Source organism: Diaphorina citri, unplaced genomic scaffold (genome assembly GCF_000475195.1).
Source record: "Diaphorina citri unplaced genomic scaffold, Diaci psyllid genome assembly version 1.1 scaffold15820, whole genome shotgun sequence".
Taxonomy (NCBI): domain Eukaryota; kingdom Metazoa; phylum Arthropoda; class Insecta; order Hemiptera; family Psyllidae; genus Diaphorina; species Diaphorina citri.
In genome coordinates, this window is record NW_007393182.1 from 1 (window position 1) to 1,137 (window position 1,137).

At 43.1% G+C, this 1,137-nt stretch overlaps 1 protein-coding gene across 1 annotated transcript; it reads right to left on the reverse strand.

The window, feature by feature from the left end:
- Positions 1-213: 213 nt before the first annotated feature.
- On the reverse strand, positions 214-1,131 carry LOC103523131 (nuclear pore complex protein DDB_G0274915-like). Its single transcript, XM_008488201.3, has 2 exons — positions 899-1,131; positions 214-812 (listed from the first exon to the last, which is right to left on the reverse strand). Exon 2 carries the CDS (start codon positions 769-771, stop codon positions 214-216), a length of 558 nt encoding a protein of 185 aa, XP_008486423.1. The 5' UTR covers positions 772-812; positions 899-1,131.
- Between the last annotated feature and the right edge of the window lie 6 nt (positions 1,132-1,137).

Sequence of the window (1,137 nt, forward strand, 5' to 3'; positions counted from 1 at the left end):
CTACTAGATGTCGTTGTGGGCGTCACTGGGGAAGTAAAAACACTTGCAGACGTTGTAGGTATCCCAAACACACTGGAAATGCTGGGTTTAGATGTACCACTGAATATGCTGGAAACACTTGAAGCTCCTGTAACCGCACTTGAGGAACTCAGTGAGGACATAATGGATGCAACTGATTCTGAAGAAGAACTTGTGGTGGCTGTGGTGGTTACATCAGTAGAAGTAGTAGTGGTCGCGCTTGATACACTTGCTGCATTGAGGAAACGTTACATCAGTAGTAGTAGTGGTCGCGCTTGATACACTTGCTGCATTGAGGAAACTAAAACTACTGGAGGTTGATGTCTTCACAGTTCCTCCTCCAAACATGGAGGCAGATGATCCGAAGCTGAATGTTGGTGCAGATGCTGTTGTAGTGGATGCTACGGATTTACTTTCAGATGGTAAAGGTATACTTGTAGCCGCAGAGGAAGTTTTAATTGGAGCATCATTTTTACTGCCAACGGGAGAAGAGCTTGCCAGCAGTGAGCTAATGGAAATTTCGGAAGGTGCTGCACTTAGAGGATGTTCATTGGAAGAAATCTCTTCTAGTTTTTTATCTGTTGATTTTTCGCGGTCGGATGTTTTCTTTTCTGACGTGGTTTTTGTAGTTGTAGACGTGGTCATTCCAAATTCAAATTTAGGCGTTGAAGATTGAGAGGTAGACGATTCTGTCTTGGTATCTTTTGCTGTATTGGCTTTGGTGGTTCCTAGAGAAGCAAATCCAAATGTCATGTTAGAGGATGTCGTTGTAGGTTTTGAGAATGCCGGGGTATTTATAAACGATGGTGTGGATACAGATGTAGTGAATGAAGAACTAGTCGTACTCGCTGTGATGTAGGTTTTGAGAATGCCGGGGTATTTATAAACGATGGTGTGGATACAGATGTAGTGAATGAAGAACTAGTCGTACTCGCTGTGACAGTACCAAACGCAGGCTTGGTAGAGAGATTAAATGGAGCAGGAGAAGTTGAAGATGCTGTTGTTGTTACAGTAAACGTGGAGGAGCCAAAAGATAACTTGGGTGTAGAAGACGGAACAAAACTGAAAGTACTTGAAGTACTCACAGCAGTTGCTACACTGGAAACTGGAAATGAAGTT